The sequence below is a fragment of the Dasypus novemcinctus genome, chromosome 16, assembly GCF_030445035.2.
Source record: "Dasypus novemcinctus isolate mDasNov1 chromosome 16, mDasNov1.1.hap2, whole genome shotgun sequence".
NCBI lineage: Eukaryota > Metazoa > Chordata > Mammalia > Cingulata > Dasypodidae > Dasypus > Dasypus novemcinctus.
In genome coordinates, this window is record NC_080688.1 from 67,210,381 (window position 1) to 67,227,959 (window position 17,579).

Sequence of the window (17,579 nt, forward strand, 5' to 3'; positions counted from 1 at the left end):
AGCCACCGCTGGGGCTCTGCTCATTCTCAGATTAGGGAAGGTGAAGGTCTGCCCATGAGCCAGCTGCACGCAGGCAAACTAATGAGGGATGATGAGCCAGGTGCACACAGGCAACCTAATGAGTGATGATGTTGAGCATTTTTTCCATGTGCCATTTCCATTGGCCATTTGTATATCGTTGGAAAAATGTCTATTGAAATCTTTTGCTCACTTTTAATTGGGTTCTTAAGTTGCAAGAGGTTTAAAAATATTTAACTCAAAATGGATCTAATATAAATATAAAGAAGAAAATATAGGAAGACATCTTCAAGATCTTGTGGTAGGCAGTAATTTCTTAAACCTTATGACCAAAGCACGAGCGAAAAAAGGAAAAATAGATAAATGGGGCCTCCTCAAAATTCAACACTTTTGCACTTCAAAGAACTTTGTCAAAAGGGTGAAAAGGCGGCCAAGAGAGAGAGTATTTGGTAATCACATATCTGATAAGGTTTAATATCCATGATATATAAGGAGATCATACAAACTCAACAATAAAAAGACAAAGTATCTGATTAAAAATGGGCAAAAGACTTGAAAAGACAACTGTTCAAAGAAGAAATATAAATGGCAAAGAAATAAATTTAAAAAAAGTTCAACATCACTAGTGGTTAGGGAAATGCAAATCATACCCAGAGATATCATTTCACACCTATTAGACTGGCCGCTATTAAAAAGTCAGAAAACTAGATGTTGGAGAGGATGTGGGAAGATAGGAATGCTTACTCACTGTTGGTGGAAATGTAGAGCCACTGTGGAGGACTGTTTGGCAGTTCCTGAGGAAGTTGTGTACAGACTGGCCGTGGGAGCCGGTAATACCATTGCTAGATACATGCCGCAAAGAAATGAAAGCAGCGACACGATTAGATAACTGCATACCAATTTTGATGGCAGCATTATTCACGATAGCCAAAAGTTGGAAACAACCCAGGTTTCCATCAACTAATGAACTGATAAACAAATTGTGGAGTATACACACAATGGAATATTATGCAGTGGTAAGAGGAAGTGAAGTGGTGAAACATGACAACATGAATGAACCTGGAGAACATTATGTTGAGTGAAGCAAGCCAGACACAAAAGGACAAATACTGTATGATTGTGCTATTATGAATTCAATATATAATGTGAAATATGAGTATATTTGAAATATGAATATGGATAGAATTGCAATAAGAAAAAATAAGACCATTTTTCTTTGAACAAATATGTTAATACTACAAAATGTTAATATCAGACAAAAAAATTATACTAAGTGAAGGAAACCAGACAGTACTACATATTGTATGATTTCATTTATGTGAAATGTAAATATAAATCATTTGATAAAGATGAAATGAGATTAGTGGTTATGTAGAGCTGAGGAAGGAATGACAGGGTATGGAGTCTTTCTTTTTGGAGTAATGAAATTGTTCTAAAATTTTTGAGATGATGAATGTACAACATTGTGATTATACTAAAAGCCATTGATTATACATTTTGGATCAAATAGCCAAAAACACCAGCTGTGTACAGTGGGGGAAACAGAGAGAGATTGAGAGGTGAGGAATTTCTTGTTTGTTTTTTATTATTATTGAAATAATGAAAATGCTCTAATAATGATTAAAATGGTGAATGCACAAATATGTGATGATACCATATACCTTTTTTTTTAAAGATTTATTTTATTTTTATTTTATCTCCCCTCCCCTCCCCACTCCAGTTGTCTGTTCTCTGTGCCCATTTGCTACTTGTTCTTCTTTGTCCGCTTCTGTTGTTATCAGCGGCTTGGGAATCTGTATTTCTTTTCGTTGCGTCATCTTTTTCCCCCCCCCCCCTTTTTTTTTTAATTAACTTTGTAATAATATTACATTAAAAAATATATATATATATATGAGGTCCCATTCAACCCCCCCCACCTCACCGCCCCCAGCAACACTCATTCTCATCATCATGACACATCCATTGCATTTGGTAAGTACATCTTTGGGCACCTCTGCACCTCATGGTCAATGGTCCACATCATGGCCCATACTCTCTCCCATTCCATCCAGTGGGCCCTGTGAGGATTTACAATGTCCGGTGATTGCCCCTGAAGCACCATCCAGGGCAGCTCCATGTCCCAAAGACGCCTCCACCTCTCATCTCTTCCTGCCTTTCCCCTACCCATCAGCCACCATGTCCACTTTTCCCAATCCAATGCCACCTTTTCTATGTGGACATTGGATTGGTTGTGTCCATTGCACCTCTATGTCAAGAGGAGGCTCAGATTCCACATGGAGGCTGGATGCAATCCTCCCACTTTCAGTTGTAATCACTCTAGGCTCCATGGTGTGGTGCTTGTCCTTCTTCAACTCCATCTTAGCTGAGTGTGGTGAGTCCAATGAATCAGATTGTAGGTGTTGGAGTCTGTTGAGGCTCAGGACCTGGCTATCACATTGTCAGTCCAGAGATTCAAATCCCCTAAATATATCTTAAACCCCAACACTAACTGCACCTCCAGCACATTAGCATGAAAGTCTTGTGAAGAGAGATCCCATCTGAGTCCAGATTCATCACACATAAACACCATTTCCAAAGAGGGGCCATCTGACCTGGTAGTTAACCCCATCGGCCATGACCATAACTCCCATGGGTCTCTTTAGCCCTCAAAGGAACCAATACCTGGGGATTGTATCTGCTTTATCTGTCTCTCAGACTCTGCTCAGTTGTGCATAAGGGCAATCCTTCTGACAGCCTCCAGACTCTTTTTTAGAGACTCGTAGCCATATAAACTCATTTCTCCTTTCCATTTCCCCCTTACATTAGGTCAAACAGCATTTTAAAGTCATGTTATTTTATGTAGACAGGGATATTCTGCTGATCCGCATTGAACCTTCCGTATAAGGTCATTTTCCAGTTGCATCATCAGTTGGTAGTTGATAGTGGTCCCTCGGTGCCAGGGAGGCTCATCCCCGGGTGTCATGTCCCATGCTGGGGGGAAGGCATTGCATTTACATGCTGAGTTTGGCTTCGAGACTGGCCACATTTGAGTAACATGAAGGCTGACAGGAGGAAATTCCCAGGCACAATGCTGCTCTAGGCCTTGTTCTTATTTTAGACTTATCAGCTCACAAGCATAGTCATTAGCATCAGGGGCTCACTGTTGAACCCTCACTCCCTCCTGGTCCCCGCCGCTGCACCTGGGAGACTGTCGCTGCTCCCCTAGGGACCATCGTTTCGTCATCTTGCTGCATCAGCTCTCCGTGTGTGCGGTGCCATTCCTTGGCAGACTGCACTTTCTTTCGCACTGGGCGGCTCTCCATATGGGACGCACTCCTTGCGCGTGGGGCTCCCCTACGTGGGGGACACCCCTGCATGGCGCGGCACTCCTTGTGCGCATCAGCACTGCGCATGGGCCTGCTCCACACGGGTCAAGGAGGCCCAGGGTTTGAACCGCAGACCTCCCATGTGGTAGATGGATGCCCTAACCACTGGGCCAAGTCCGCTTCCCCCCCCCCCCATATACCATTGATTGTACACTTTGGATGAATTGTGTGCTTTGTTAATATGTACCCAAAAGATTGATTTGTTAAGGGGCATGCAACAGAATATTTTTTAATCAGATATGTGATTTGTAAATATTTTCTCCCATTCTGGGTTGTCTTTTCATTTTCTTTATTATAGAGGCATGCAAGGAAGAAGGGAAATGGAAGCTATGATTTGCTGCATCTACTTTATTAGGTGCAAACCTTATTTCTTTTATTTTGTACTTCTTTGTGTAGGAACTCTCTTGCCTCTCTCCCCACCTTTCTTATCTGATTGGTGAGTGGGAGAAGGAATTGAACCAGTCTGGGCAAAGGAGTTGTATATTTTCTTCCTCAGAATACATACCCATGTAGTTGGTCAGGCCCTGAGTAAGTACTGAGTTCATGATAGCCACAGATATAAGCCCTGTCTGCCAATCCAGCTTTTTTCAATAATAAAACTATTAAAAGTTGTGTGGAGAGCGCATGTGGCTCAAGCAGTTGGATGCTCACCTCCAACATGGGATGTCCCAGTTTGGTTCCTGGTGCCTCCAAAGGAAGATGAGCAAGACAGTGAACTGATGGGACAGGCTGACGTGGCAAGTTGACACAATGAGAGCACAGTAAGCTGGGGGATATGGCTAAAGCATTGGGCACCTCCCTCCCACATGGGTGGTCCCTGGTTCAGTTCCTGGTACGTCCTGAAAGAAGACAAGCTGATAGGGTGCATAAACAATGGGGTGTGTGTGTATGTGTGTGTGTGTGTGTGTGTGTGCAGAAATAAATCTTTTTTAAAAATTTTATGAAATTAAGAAAAAAGATGTTTTTATGGACCCTCTAAAATCCCATCATTTAACTTGCCAATTTTATTTAGCTTAGTTAGGTATTGTTCCACCATGGATAGTAGCCTACTTGTTATATAAAGTTTATTAAGATAATATATATAAGGAAAGTGGATGTGGCTCAAGTGATAAGGCCTCCACCTACCATATGGGAGAACCTGGGTTCAATCCCTGGGGCCTCCTGGTGAAAAAGAAGAAGAGAAAGTGTGCCAGCATGGTGAGCCAGTGCCCATGTGGTGAGCCAGGTGCCTGCGCGGTGAGCCAAGTGTCCATGTGGGTGCCCATGCGGTGAGCCGACTGCCCATGTAGTGAGATGAGTGCCCATGTGGCAAGCCGAGTGCCCACTTGGTGAGCCGAGTGCCTGGGTGAGTGCCCACGCAGCAAGCCGAGTGCCTTGCAGTGAGCCAGTGCCTATACAATTAAGTCACACAGCAAGATGATGTTGCAACAAAAGAGAGACAGAGGGGAGAGTCAAGGTGAAGTGCAGCAGAGACCAGGAACTGAGGTGGCACAATTGACAGGGAACTTCTCTCCACATCAGAAGTCCCTGGGATTGAAGCCCAGTGAATCCTAGAGGAGAAAGACAAGAAGAGAAGACAAAGAGAGAAATAGGTACAGAAGATCACACAGCAAATGGACACAGACAGCAAAAACAGCAGGGCAGGGGAAGTGGAGGGGAAGAAAAAAAATATATATATATATAAGGCAACTATAAAAATTTATAATGGGAAAATTAAAAGTAAGGCTTGATTAATAACCAAGTGAATGAACGTGGCTAAATCACTGTATTTTAGTTCCACCTGTCCACAATCTTTTTTTCTTGGTAGATGTTCTTTTATATAATAATCGTCTGACTCCTTTAATCAAATTTGATGTTTCTGGTCAGCTGAACACTGAAACCCCTAGGAAAAAAAATATGTACTTGAACAGGGAGTCAAACAAATTTTGGAGATTAAGTTTTATCTCTATGATTACTGATGAAAATAAATTCAGTTATAGTTATATAAGGGATGAGATGAATTAGCAATAATTATTGATACTGGATCTACATTTTATTAGTAAAATTCCTATTAGTAAAAATTATTAGTAAAAATTCCTATTAAATGTTTAGATTATTAGAATGTATTCTACCAAATTCAATGTCTCTTCTTAGCTGGTAGAAAATCTGTGCACTTCCTTTCTTTCTTTCTTTTTTTTTTTTTGCACTTCCTTTCAATAGTCCCAACAGTCTTTCTAGAACAAGAACTTCAAGTTTGGGGCTGGAGGAGAAGAGCACCTGTTCATGTTGAGAAACAGCAGTAAAACTCATTCCTTACAGTTTACACCTAACTCAAAGTCATTCTCCCCAAGTCCCCCTCACCCTTTTCTTAAATTAGATGAAATATAATTAAATTTTCTTTTCAGAAATAATGAATGACCAGGATTTTGATCTTTTACATGAGATTAAATTATGTATTAATTTGTGTGGTTATAAATAAGTTGAAACTAGGAAAGTTTGAATTATCTACTCTTGCATTTTGACTAATCATTAATGGTTATCTCATTTTATCTTTGAATTTTAGTGATTTAAAGTTCTAGTACATTAAATTTAGACACTAAATATAGTACATTGAAATTCTAGGTCTAGATTAAAAATCTGGGTAGCTCCTGAAGGTGTATGTTCTGGGTTTTTCCTGTTACATACTTTTTCACCTTCAAGCTAAACTTCCACACTGCTTACGTGGAAGGCACTTTGCTGTTTACATGGTGTTACGTTGTTTCTTGACCTCTTTGAGACCCAGTTTCTTACTCTCTCAAGTGGGAAATACCTTGCCACACTTCTGTGGATTAGAAATAGTGTAAATGTTGAGCACTGTGTCTGGTACAAAGTAGTGGTGCTTAAAGAGCAGCAGTCAGGGACCCAGAGTGTTGTTGGGGAAAGTATGCCATCTTTGCCTTCACCTCACTGTTCCCCATATTTTCCTCTTTCCTGCTATCCTCGTTGCTCTGGTTACCCTTTTACAACCTTTATAACCTATGGAGACATAAATGTCTTTTTTTTAAAGACGCATTAGATTCCATAAATGATACAGTGAAAATAGAAGGGGATTCCCATGTACCCTACCTCCTCCCTCTCCCCACAAATGTTTTTTGAAAACGCTTGTTGACTTGTGGAAACACAAGTTTTATATTAAAAGCCTATAAATAGATTTCTCATCTGTGGTTGATGTGCTGTGTTTTGCCCAGGTGCAAGCAAAGATGTTGTCCCGGCTCAGAGCGGTCGCCACCCGTCCTGCTTTGGCCTGCTGCCGTTTGCACACGAAAGAGAAAGGCCGGCCGCTTATGCTGAACCCGAGAACAAACAAGGTCAGTAACACTAGTGCCCACATGCAGTCTTCCTCTTCTGGTAAGAGTTTGATGTATTTGGTGCTGCGATAGGAAACTTCTGTATTTTGTGGCTCTATACTAAAAGTGCTGAGTGGTCTTTCCTTTCTCAGTATGATCTCTTTGCTCTCCTCACATGCAGGAACCGTGGCTGCTTCATACCTCCCAAGTATCATCCCCCACAACTTCTCTCACCAGAAGAGTATTGACTTTACTTCCTAATTCTAGCTTAAAAAATAAAGAAAAGAAAATCCCTGTGGTAGGGCTCGGCCAGGACTTTTGGCCAGATGTGGGATACTTTGATTTCTTCATCTCAGATCAGATTCTCCTCCTGGGGTAATCAGGCCCTTGGAGGGTGGGGTCAAAATTGTGAAATGAAATTTTGCCTAAACTCCAAACTGTTCTGGACTCCACCCCACCTCCACCCAACTTTTTGGATTGGTGGACACACAGATGATTTCTCCCATTAATCAGACTCCTGGTTTAAAGGAGAGAGGCCTCTCTTTTTTTTTTTTTTTCAATTTATTGAAATATATCACTCATACATAAACATACATAAACAATAAATATATAATAATTGTGAACTTACAAACCAAACATATATAACATCAAACATATATAACATCTCACCCTACGACCAATAACTTGCATTGTTTTTGAACTTTTTAAACTAATGATTAAAGAGCATTGTCAAAATATTACTACTGAACAAAGTAGTTTTCCCCTAACCAATCTGATTGTTATTATCTTTATATCATTTATATATGACCATACATAAACAATTAAGTGTATAGTAAAAATTGTGAACTTACAAAGCAAACATGCATAACATCATACAGGGGTCCCATACATCAACCCTCCACCAACACCTTGCATTGTCATGAGACGTTTGTTACAAACTATGAAAGAACACTGTCAAAATCTTACTACTAATCATAGTCCTTATCTTACATTTGGAGTGTTTTTCCCCCAACCCACCCTATTATTATTTTTTAAATATATTTTTTTATGACAGAAGTTGTAAACTTATAAAACAATCCTGCACATGTGCAGAATTTCCAAACAACACCCCCTCCATCAACACATCACAATTGTGTGTCATTTGCTACAGATAAAATAATATCATCTGATTGTTCCATGTCCTTAGTGTCCATTTGGCTCACATTTTCCATACTGCCTCAGTATCAACACAGTACATCTTTTGCATACATGCAAGAATATTATATTATTACTACTAACCACAGTCCATTGGTCACTCCACCTGTATTTTTCCCACGCTTCTCCACATTCCCAATACCCTGCAGTAGTGATATACATTTGTTCTAGCTCACAAAGGAAACTCTTGCATCTGTACCATCAACCACAATTCTCACCCACCTCTTGGTTTACTGTGCTATCCAGTTTCTAGATTATTCTCAAGCATTCTGTCAGTTGGCATTTACATAACTAGACTACCAATTTCAGTCACATCCCCATTTATAAACTAGCTGTTACTCACTGTGTGTTATCATCCATTCTATACATTTCTACAATTTTATAGTAAAGCTAATTAAAACTTCTACATATATTAAACATCAGTAGTCCACTCAGTCCTTCTCTTATCTCCTTTAAGAATCCACCACCTACCACCAGGTCTTGAAAATATTTTCCAATAATTTCTTCCAGAAGTTTTATGGTTCTTTTATTTTTAGTTTTTTGATCCATTTTGAGTTAATTTTTGGAAAAGGTGTGAGATAGGCATCCTCTTTCCTTCTTTCAGCTATGGATGTCCAATTTTTTCAGCACCATTTGTTGAATGGGTTGTTCTGCCCGAGCTGTGTGAGTTTCACAGGCTAGTCAAAAATCACTTGACTATACCTGTGAGGGTCTGTTTCTGAACCACAAGTTTGGTTCCATTTGTCTATTGTGTCTGTCTTTAGGCCAGTACCATGTTGTTTTTACCACTATAGGTAGATATTATGATTTAAAGTCTGTAGATGAGGGTTCACTTTTCCTTTTTATCATGTTTTTGGCTATTCAGGACTCCTTACACTCCCAAATAAATTTAATGATCATGTTTTCAATTTTTTCTTTAATGCTGGTGTTATTTTTATCAGGATTGCATTAAATCTGTATATTAATTTGAGTAGAATTGACATCTTAATGATATTTAGTCTTCCAATTCATGAGCATGGAATGTTCTTCCAGTTATTTTGGGCTTTTTAAATTTATTTTAACATTGAGTTGCAGTTTTCTGAATACAAGTGCTTTACATCATTGGTTGAGTTTTTCCTGACTATTTGAGTTTTATCTGTCATATTTTATTTTCACCACTCTTTTGACACTTGTAATTACTTTTACTGATGTAATCTTCATTTCTAGACTCTCTTCCAGGCCTCTCGCTCCTGTCTTTTCTTTTCAGGCTTTAGCATACCCTTTAGTATTTCCTGGAAATCTGGGCTCTTGCTTAGAAATTCTCTCAGTTTCTATTTATCTGTAAATATTCTAATTTCACCCTCAGTTTTGAAAGGTAGTCTTGCTTGGATATAAGATTCTTGGCTAGAAGTTTTTCTCTTGTAGTATCTTAAATATATCAGACCACTGTCTTCTTTCCTCCATGGTTTCTGGTGAGAAATCAGCACTTAATCTTATTGGATATCCCTTATATGTTATGCATTGCTTTTCTCTTGTTGCTCACAGAATTCTCTCTTTGTCTTTAGCCCTTAACATTCTGATGAGTATGAGTCTCAGAGTTGGTCTGTTTGGATTTTTTCAGATGGGAGTATGTTGTGCTTCTTGGACATGGATATCTATGTCCTTCATAGGGTTGGGAAATTTTCTACCATTATTTCTTTAAATATTCCTTCTGCCCTTTTTGCTTCCCTTCTCCTTCTGGGACACCCTTGACATGTATGTTTGCATATCTTTGCTGTCATTTAGTTCCCTGAGATCTTGTTCAAATTTTTTCCATTCTTTTCTTCATCTGTTCTTTTGTATGTTCACTTTCAGAGGCCATTTCTTCAAACTCACCAATCCTTTCTTCTGCCGCCTTAAATCTGCTATTATTTGATTCCAATGCTTTTTAAAATTTCATTGATTGCACCTTTCATTCCCATAAGATCTGCTATTTTTCTATGTATGCTTTCAAATTCTTCTTTGTGGTCACCCAATGTCTTCTTTTGTTTTTTTTTTTAAAGATTTATTTTTTATTTATTTCTCTCCCCTTCCCCTCCCCCCAGTTGTCTGCTCTCTGTGTCCATTTGCTGTATGTTCTTCTGTGACTGCTTCTATCCTTATCAGCAGCACCAGGAATCTGTGTTTCTTTTTGTTGCATCATCTTGCTGTGTCAGCTCTCCGTATGTGCAGCACGATTCCTGAGCAAACTGCACTTTCTTTTGCGCTTGGCGGCTCTCCTTATAGGGCATACTCCTTGCGCGTGGGGCTCTCCTACGTGGGGGACACCCCTGCGTGGCATGGCACTCCCTGCACGCATCAGCACTGTGCATGGGCCAGCCCTACATGGGTCAAGGAGACCCAGGGTTTGAACTGTGGACCTCCCATGTGATAGATGGACGCCCTATCCATTGGGCCAAATCCGCTTCCCCCAATGTCTTCTTAATATCTTTAATCTCTTTAGTCATCTCATTGAATTTATTAAGGAGATTTGTTTGAACATCTATAATTAATTGTCTCAACTGGACCATAGCTTCCTGTTTCTTGGTGTGGATTGTGATTTTTTGTTGGTGTCTTTGCATCTGGCTTCCTAGAGTATTTATTCTGGGTGCAGTTTCTCTCTTTAGTTTAGAGTTTCCTATCGTTTTTCCCTTTCTGGTTGTGCAATAGGAGCCAAGCATATAGTTGGTGCTGTAAGCTGTGGAGACTTAAGCTGTCCTTATTGCCCCAGGGATGAATGAATCTTCTCCCAACTTTCTCCTTTCCCAGCGGTAGGGACAGAGTCACAGTTGAGTGGAATAATCCCTGTGCAGGCTAGACTCTAGTTGCCCAGAGAGACTGATGAAGCCTCACATCCTTTTCTCCCCTGCCTGGGACAGGGATGGAGCTGCAGGTGTGGGCAGCAATCTATGCAGTGTGGGTCCAAGATGACTGCAGTTGCCCTGGTAGGATTCTGATTATTTAGCCTGTGCCAGCCAAAGCTCCCTGGAGTTACCTGTATAGGCTGGTGCAGGGCTCTTCAGCCTTCCCTGCCAGAGGCGGGGCTGAAGCCTAGGCTAGGGCTGCAGGCTGATGTGCCTGAAAGAAACTGGTTCCTGCTGACACTGAGAGTTTCAGTCAGTGCGGCCTCCCCTCAGGCTGGGAACGGGGTCAGAATGGCAGCTACTGGCCTCTTTCTGACTTGGGCTGGTTCTCACCCCCCTGTTCCCAGGGATATCTCTTAGGTAGCCAAGTCTACGAATCAGTAGCCGAAATCAACAGCCAACTGTCTCCTCCTCCCCTGTTTCTGGGAGATGGAGCTTCTAATTCCCGTCACAGAGTGGCTCCTGGAATGGCTCTTGCCACCAGAGTAGGATGATCACTGGCCTCCGCAGCTTGGCGGTAATTTCCCGGAGAGGCTGGTACAGGTCCCTGCAGCTTCCCCCCTGCTGGAGGTGGCCCTGGGGCCTAGGCTAGACCTGCAATATGATCTGGATGGGAAAAAGCTGGTCCCACCAGCACTGGGATTCTCAGTCCACCCCGCTTCCCCTCATGCCAGGCGCGGAGTTAAGATGGCAGCTCCCGGCCTCTTTCTGACCTGGACAGGTCCAAACTTTAGCTGTTCTCAGGATTATACAGTAGCCCCCTGAACTTCCTCATCATAGCTGAAATTGGTGCCCAACCGTCTCTTCTTCCCCAGTTTTGGGGAAGTGAAGCTTTCGATCCCAGCCACGGACCAGCTCCCAAGCGGCTTGTGCCTCCAGTGGAGGATGGGCACCGGCCTCTGCAGCGTGGAGTGCTCTACTTACGAGTCTTCTCTGCAGAAGGGCAGTCTCCCCCTTCCACTCCTTCAAGGACATTGCAGAATGTTCTTCTACCTCCTGGAGGCTCCAAACAAGTGCTTCAGCTAGCTCCAGAGAGCTCTGGGTGTTTACCAACTGCCCTGAGGCAGGAGCTGACTCTAGGACCTCCTTACTCTGCCACTGTCTTTCTGGTTGTCCCTCTGACCCTTTTTATTACCACCCTTGGGGCAGAAGTGATGGGCAATATTAAGGTCCAGTCATAACTTCATTCCTCAGCTAAACTGGGTTCAGTGGGCAAGTCTCCCTATTTTTTAATGACAGTATTAAATAGTAAGTAAACATCATTCTGGAAGAGAATTTCTTATAGGAAGCTTGCAAGCTTCACACAGTGGGCTAGTTGTGATGTGTGAAATTTACTTTTTGGAAAAGGTGGATTCAGATTAAGGTAAAACTTAACTTTAAAACAAGTCAGCAGTCAAAATTTGACAATTCCATTTGTTTAACAATCTGGGGGGGGGCCAAATAATTGAATAGTATGGTAAATTTGGGGGATGTTTCAGACATACAAAGTGGGAATTTTACCAAGAGTCATACAGAACATCTCATCCTTGCATTCTTTCTCCCTGAATGAGAATTCAGCAAGCAATGGTGAATTAAATGACTTTAAGAATATCATCTCTTGTTTTCGCCTTACTTCCCAAATTTACTTGTTCTTCAAGATGCAATTCTCATTCAAAACCCAGTTTTCCTATAGAGCCTTTTCACGGTAGACTAGAGTAATTGCTCCTTTCTTTGAATCCTTGTAGCGGTTTTTACCTTCCTGATCATGTCAAGTAATCAGTGTATGTATGAGGAGAAGGACAGTCTGAACTGCTATGTGCTTCTGGCCTTCCAACTCTCTAATGTTGCACAGCAACCATATGGTTATGTCATTAAAGGACTATTTCTGGGGAAGAGGAATAGTCTTCCCCAGAAGAAGGTAGATAGAGCTTCCGCCTTCCATATAGGAGTCCAGGGTTTGATACCCAGGGCCTCCTGGCCCATGTGACGAGCTGGCCCACGTGGAGTGCTGCTGTGTGCAAGGAGTGCAGCCCTGCTCAGGAGTGGTGCCACCCACGTGGAAAGCTGACGCAGCAAGATGACGCAACAAGAACAAAACAGAGACACAGAGAAGAGACAATATGAGATGCAGTGAACTAGGGAGCTGAGGTGGAGCAAGAGAATGATCACCTCTCTCCCACTCTCAAAGCGGGGGTGGAGGGGGAAGAAATAAGGGTGGGGGAAAGGACCATTTCTGGAAGCCCACCTAAGCATTATTTCTAAGAATCAGGAAGAGTTTTGTGTTGTATTTGTTTAGGAAAGAACGTAAACCAGTGCTTCCCACCTTGTGGGTCATGAACTTCTTGGGGACATAGTTAAGAAAGCTTGCATTTCAAATATTTTAGACCACATTTTTTTCCCACATATTCATAAATATTGTTTTTAAGAGTATGTTGCTGCTATGATTAATAAAATAGTAACTAAAGGCAGCACTGAATTCTTAGTCATTTTAAAAATATATCTGTAACCACTGTCTCCTAAAAGTATACCTGTTATTATGTAGGGAGTCTGTGATACTTTTTTTAAATTGAAAAAAAAATAAAGTCCTTATTTTTTGTAGGTTTGGACATTATTATGCTAGGAACTTAGATGTTAGGTGCTATTTTTTTTTTCTTTAATAGAAAAATAGTTTCACAGAACATTCATGCATAAAATACAGCATTCTCATATACTACCTATTAGTAACACCTTGCATTGGTTTGGAACCTTTGCTACAATTGATGAAACACATTTTATAATTGTACTATTAACTGTTGTCCATGATTTACCTTAGAGTTCACTGTAGGTATTGTGTCATTCCATGGGTTTCCAAAAAAATTTTTTATTCTGTTACCATATATATATATATATACCCTAATATTTTCCCTTTTAACCATATCAGATATATATTTCAGTGCTGTTAATTGTGTTCACAATGTTGTGCTACCATCACTACCATCCATTACCAAAATATTTCCATCATTCTGAATAGGAACCCTGTACATTTTAAGCCTTAGCTTCCCATTTGCTATTCCCGCCCTGTCCCCTGGTAACCTATACTCTAGATTCTGACTCTGCAAGTTTGCTTATTCTAATTATTTCATATATGTGAGATCATATAATATTTGTCCTTTTGTGTCTGGCTTATTTCATGTAACATGATGCCTTTGAGGTTCATCCATTTAGTCGCATGTATCAGGGCTTCATTCCTTTTTACGACTGAATGTTAGTCCATTGTTTGTATATACCACATTTTATTTATCCATTCATTGGTTGACTTTCACTTGGGTTGCTTCCATCTTTTGGCACTTGTGAATAATGCTGCTATGAACATTGATGTGCAAATACCTGTTGAGTCCCTGCTTTCAGTTCTTTTGGGTATGTACCTAGCAGTGGGATTGCTGAGTCATGTGGTAATTCTATACCTAACTTCTGAGGAACTGCTGCATTGTCTTCCACAGCTGCTACATTAGGTGTTAATCTACGCTCTGCCAATAACTAGCCATGAAACTTGGGCAAATCATTTAACCTCTTTATGCCTCAGTTTCTCACTTTTTAATGTAGGTAATAGCTCTTTGAACCACTTACAAGCTACAAAAGTATAAGATTGTTCTCCTTTCCTCCTCATTTGGCTAATTTTTCTAGTCATTTTTTTAAAACTCAGCTCTGTGTCTTATCCTCTAGGATATTTTTCCTGACCCTTCTTCCCCCTCCAAAAACACACTTGAGTGAGCTAATCCTCCTAGATAGTATCTTAGCATTTTGAGGCTTATCTCTGTCATAATTTATCATACTCTCTTGAAATTACATAACTCCTCCATGAAACCATGTCTTCCTTGGGGACAAGGACCACGTCTTAACTTCTGTATCCTCAGCATCTTAGCATAGTTAGCACACACAGACTCCAGTACATGCTGGATAGATGAATTGATGGCTGGCAAAGGAACAGGTAGAAAAACAAAACCTAAAGCAGTTAATGCTGCTGGTTTGGCAGATAATTAAATAAAGATTTTGTTTCTAGGAAAGAATTTTGGAATTAATAGGAATGTTGTTATTTACTCTTGCAAAGTAAGAAAAAAATAATACTCTTTACAACTATTTTCCCAGTGTGCTGACTAGGCTAGAAAATTACTTTTGTTTTTCCTGAACCCATTTTATCTTAAGAAGTCTTAGCTAATTGAGTTCCAGTAATATTCTTTTTAACAGGTAAGAATAGTTTTAAATTACATTTTAAAAGTTTTTAGTTGATAAGCATATTTTATATCTCTTTTAATTATGTATTAAGTATTAGAAGACATAGTTGCTATACCAAAAGATCATACACAATTTAGAATATCTGATGTGAATAAGTGTGGATTTTTAATGAACAAATCTTGTCTCTTAGCTAGAGTGTGCCTTTTTCAGTGCTGTTCTTCTAAATTAACACATTTCCAGAAATCTAAACAACCATTTGAATCTTCCTGGACTAACTTTTATTAGTCAGGAGTTGGCTATATAGTGCCTCTCCATGCTGAAGTTAAGGGAATGCATTACTTAAATTGTGAATCATTTGCTTTCTCATCACAAACCCAGATAGGTATTAAAGTGTCTGAAATGTTGTGTTAGCTTCAGATTATTTCTATTAATCTTTCAGAATATGTCTTCTTTTAGCTTATAAAGGACTTAAAGATTTATTTTAAAGATGTACTTTAATGTATAAGTACCACTAAATAAATACTGAGTTGGAGAGATGAAGTAGTATGTAGTAGATTAATTGAATATTCATTTGCAGTGAGATTTAAGCTTTCAGAAGTTAACTGTTACATTTTGTTTTACATTTCATTAATGCTTACCTAAGACAGTGTTTCTTAAACAGGAAATCAGAGGACTGTGCAGGGAGGGGTTTATTATGATTATAGCTATAAAACCCTAATAGTAGTTCTTTGGTAATAAGATAAACTAACTCTGAACTATATGTGTAGGGCGCCACCCCCAACTTTTCTCCAATGCTTCCTTCCTCAATGTTGGCTATCTTATAAGAGAAAGACCAGTATTTTTTTTTCTGATGAAATCATATGGATTTCAGAGATATAGAAATCCTTCTGAATTTTAAATAAATTGAACACTGTTGCTATTAACAGGTAATTCATGTTTTCTATTTTCTTGGTTCCGACCATAATACTAGTGAATGTGTCTTGTAAACCAAATATTTTTCTTTTTTTCTTAATATTTTTTATTTATTTATTTATTTATTTATTTATTTTTCCTTATTCTCCCCCTCTCTCCCATTGTCTGCTCTCTGTGTCCGTTTGCTGTGTGTTCTGTGTCTGTTGTATTCTCATTAGGCAGTTCCAGGAACCCATCCTGAGACCTTCCACAGTAGGAGAGCGGTGATCATTCTCTTGTTCCACCTCGGCTGCCCAGTTCTCTGCATCTCATATTGTCTCTTCTTTGTCTCTTTTTTGTCGCATCATCTTGCTGCGTCAGCTCTCTCTGTGGGCAGCTCCACTCCTAGGCAGTCTGCACTCCTTGCACGGGGGCCACTCCTTGCGCAGGGGGGCACCCCAGTGTGTGGCAACACTCCTTGCACATGGCAGCACTCCATGTGGGCCAGCTCACCACATGGGCCAGGAAGCCCTGCGTTTGAACCCTGAACCTCCTATATGGTGGGCAGAAGCTCTATCCGTTGAGCCATATCTACTTCCCCAAATATTTTTCAAGATGCATGATTATAAAGAGATATTACTATAGATTTCATTTATTTCAGCCAAATTCAAATATCCTAAGGGGCTCTATTTAAATAGTAAAATCATAGATTGCTAGAACTAAGAGAGTAAAATAAATAGTAAATGCCTGTGCGAATATTAACTTAATTGGGGAAAGTGTTGAAAAAGATAATTAATAACCCCTTTACTTTGAAGTTTAAGAAATTTAAGCACTAATAGGGCCCAAGCTTTGTATCTGGAGTTCTGGTTTTCTGATTCTAAGTTCTTTGCGGGCTTTTGTTTATTTTTTTAAATTTTATCTTCCCAAGGCTAGTGTGCTAATTAAACTAATTCAAATTTTTCTTCTGATTCTTATTTTTTACACAAATAATATTGTGGCTGATAAAGGAAAGAAAATTCGCCCATGCTTCTATCACCCTACTGTATCTTGTGTGGTTTTATTTTGTCAAGACCCCTCCCATTGCAAGATTGTATTGTAGATACAATTTAATGTTATTTTACCACTGAGAAACGTATTGCAAATATATTTCCGTGAGGCTTCATAAGGTTTATAATATATGGCTATGTAATAGTTTAGTAGATAGATTTGGAATCACAAAGACTGATGGAAGTTCCAGACTGATCCCTTACTGGCTGTATAATTTGGAATGTAGATATAACCTTTTTTGGACTCCAGTTTCCTCGTCCAGGTTGCTATAGCGGAAAAAAACAAACCATAAAGCCATAAAGCTACTTTATATACTGTAAGACACTATGAAAGTGTGAGGAGTTGTTCCCTTAAGATACGTTTTATAATTTTGTTAGTCATGGCCTTATTGATGAATACTGTTTCCAGTTTTTATATAAACCATTATTCAATAGTCATGTTATTGGCTTTAAAAATAAGTATGTGGTAATTTCTTACTAAACCATGATAGATAGTCTAATTGCACTTGGGTGGGAAAGGAATAAAAGGGACCTTTTCCCCCTCAGCATGCTTACCTTCAAGAGCCTAGTTTAGGGAAGTGGATTTGGCTCAATGGATAGAGCATCCGCCTATCACATGGGAGCTCCAAGGTTCAAACCCAGGGCCTCCTGACCTGTGTGATGAGCTGGCCCACGCACAGTGCTGATGCACTCAAGGAGTGCCATGCC

At 39.9% G+C, this 17,579-nt stretch overlaps 1 protein-coding gene across 1 annotated transcript in view; it reads left to right on the plus strand.

Moving 5' to 3' along the window:
• The window catches only part of ME2 (malic enzyme 2), a 95,205-nt gene that overhangs the window by 22,992 nt on the left and 54,634 nt on the right, over positions 1-17,579 (plus strand). Inside the window, exon 2 of the mRNA XM_004461403.4 lies at positions 6,590-6,709. Coding sequence (XP_004461460.2) covers positions 6,602-6,709 — 108 coding nt within the window. The 5' untranslated portion in view covers positions 6,590-6,601. The remainder of the gene's footprint in view (positions 1-6,589; positions 6,710-17,579) is intronic.